Genomic DNA, 2,755 nt, shown 5'->3' on the forward strand with positions numbered 1-2,755 from the left:
ATGAAGAATGTTTGTAAGTCTGATTCCAACTTTTGTGAGAAATATCGTTGATATTCATTATATTAAAGATACCAAAAATCTTCAATATGCTGCTTATTTTGTTTATATTTATAGTATTTTTATTGTAACAAGAAAGCAATAACATTACTTGTTGAGGTATCCTTTTTATGTGTTTATAATTTTATTTTTATTTTATATACAATGATATTTTCAAAAAGTAAAAAAAATAATCAGATTTTTCCAAAATATTGTGAGATTTCTTTGGGTTGGCCGGCGAAGCTCTCTCTCTCTCTCTCTCTAAAGTCCAAAGCCTCTGCTGGTGTTACAATTCTGCTTCTCTCTCTCTATAAAGTCCAAAGCCTCTGCTGGTGTTATAATTCTGCTTTTTGATTGGTTGTGCGCTTTTTCCGCCTGTGCTCCGTGTCAGCTCAGTCGGTCTACCCCGCTGAAATTTGGGCTGCCTTTGGTCGGAAGCGGTCTCTTTAACTCCATCCCTACCTCCCTTGTGGGGCGTTAAAGTGTCCGGATTAAGCTTATCCAGTTAGTGTTTTCACCTTTTTCCCTCTCTTTGTGGTCTTTCATTTTGGCGGAGAATCGTGGATTTAGACCTCTGATCGTGGTGATTCGAGGATCTTTCAGTTTTCCTCCTTGTGAGTTTTTGGTTTGTTGTTGTTGTTGTTGTTGTTGTTGTTGTTGTTGTGTTTTGAGTTGGGTACTAGAATTATGATTTTCCAGTCTGGTTTAGGGCGAGATTCCTGCTTCTGATCGCAAGCTGAACTAGGGTTTTGGCTACTGCTTTTGGGGAATCACCATCCTGCAGAAGTTGCAAAAATTGGTGAAACAATCAAAAGCAGTTTCTTGGATTTTTGGGTTTTGAGTTGGGTGACTGGTTTTTAAAAGAAAATTTGGTGAATTGGGGATTTGTGGTTTTGTGGTTGCTGGTGTGTTTTGTCGTTCTGAGACATTTGTTGTAAGACTTCTCATATGAATTGAGTATTTCCTGTCTTGAGGTAGTTCTTGTTCTAAATATTCCATTTTGGTCTGCTTTGATCTAGGGTCTGATTTTGGTCTTGAGCTCTTAATTCTGTTGCCCAACTCTCCTCATGGAGTCGTTTTCATCGTTCTCTTCATCATCATTCGGAAACTCCCCTGGTTCTAATCCAGAAATTCTGTCAAGCAATTTATCGGAAGCAAGCATGCTGAAGCCCGATCTAATGTTTGTGGGAGCAAAAAGTTATGGCTTCATTGGTGTCCTTGAGGTGTATATCCATCAGGCAAGGGATGTACACAACATCTGTATCTATCACAACCAAGATGTCTATGCAAAGTTCTGTCTCACCTCCAACCCTGATTCTACAGTCTCCAGTCGAGTTATCAATGGAGGTGGAAGAAATCCGATCTTCAATGATAAACTGCAACTTAATGTCCAGAATATCGATGCTTCGCTGAAATGTGAAATTTGGATGTTAAGCAGAGCTAAAAATTTCTTGGAAGATCAGTTGCTTGGGTTTGCATTGGTTCCAATTTCTGCGGTGGTTGCTGCAAATGGTGGACTAAGTCAGGAGTTCTCTCTCTCTTCAACAGACCTCTTCCATTCTCCAGCAGGTTTTGTCCAGTTATCGCTTGCTTACAGTGGGCATTCACCGGATGTCATGGTGACGACTAGCGCGGTTCCTGTTTCTGTTATAACAGATGAGACGATGCTTGCTTCAGAAACCAACAATTCTGTTTCAAGTGATTACAGTAAGATGGAATTTCCAGATCTACAGGTTGCTAACGAGAATGAACGCATGGTTTCTGAGTATTTTGTTATGGCACACAATAATTTGGATTCAGAGAGCTCTGAGAGCTTTGCCAATTCGAGCAATGAGAATCATGTTGACTCTGATATTGGCAGCCAGGTTGCAGACAGCTTCTCAAGCAACCCAGATTCTGAAAGTATAACGGACCATTCTTCTCCTCAGAGCAATCTAATGAATGGTACAGAGAGCCAGGAGCAGGTGTGGCCACTGAAAGATTCAGAGAAAAGCAGTGAAGTTAGGGACATGGGGAACAATTCTTCAGGTGGGTTGCCCAAGAACACCTTGGTTCAATCTGTGATTAATATAAACCTTGAGCCAGAACAATCAGTTGTGAAGCAGCAGATAGTTGATATGTACATGAAGAGTATGCAAGAATTCACCGACTCGCTCGCGAAGATGAAACTCCCAATGGATATTGAAAATAGTGTAGATAGTCCAGAAGTTGCTAACTCGGGTGCTGGGAAGAAATTGGAGGCCTCCAAGAGCACAGGAACGAGAGTGTTCTATGGAAGTAGGGCTTTCTTCTGAGATTTACTGAACTAGGTTGCATTGTCCTGCTTAACATTTATATGCTTTAATATCGTAGTATCTGAAGTTCCTTCTGTATGTTGAATAGCTGGAATGAAAAATGGGTGGCATCCAACTTTTGTATCTCAGTGAGTGCATGTACCGCTGCAGTATATGATATATGCTGAATGCTAGTTCAAACTGTTTCCTTTTTCTTCATAATCCATCTAAATGTTCCTCAGAAAGCTAATCCTTCTAAATGTTAGTTACTTTTATTATACCATTTCTTTTTCATCTCTCGTTCCTTGTTCTTTTTCTTCATTATGGTCCATTGACTGTTAATCTTTGTAAAGTTAGATTGTGCGTTTGTTTCTAAATTCCTACTATTACATGCATTTGCTACCCTAAGATTATGTAACATATGATGTATCCACAACATTACTCAG

The 2,755-nt window shown here is 39.7% G+C and overlaps 1 protein-coding gene across 1 annotated transcript; it reads left to right on the forward strand.

Moving 5' to 3' along the window:
• The first annotated feature begins 454 nt into the window (after positions 1-454).
• Positions 455-2,527, forward strand: LOC149813008 (uncharacterized). Its single transcript, XM_089991385.1, has 2 exons — positions 455-650; positions 1,056-2,527. The coding sequence occupies exon 2, from the start codon at positions 1,104-1,106 to the stop codon at positions 2,328-2,330; it is 1,227 nt and encodes a 408-aa protein (XP_089847511.1). The 5' UTR covers positions 455-650; positions 1,056-1,103; the 3' UTR covers positions 2,331-2,527.
• The last annotated feature ends 228 nt before the right edge of the window (positions 2,528-2,755 follow it).

Source organism: Nuphar pumila, chromosome 16, assembly GCF_984573655.1.
Source record: "Nuphar pumila chromosome 16, dmNupPumi1.hap1.1, whole genome shotgun sequence".
In the NCBI taxonomy this organism is placed as follows: Eukaryota; Viridiplantae; Streptophyta; class Magnoliopsida; order Nymphaeales; family Nymphaeaceae; genus Nuphar; species Nuphar pumila.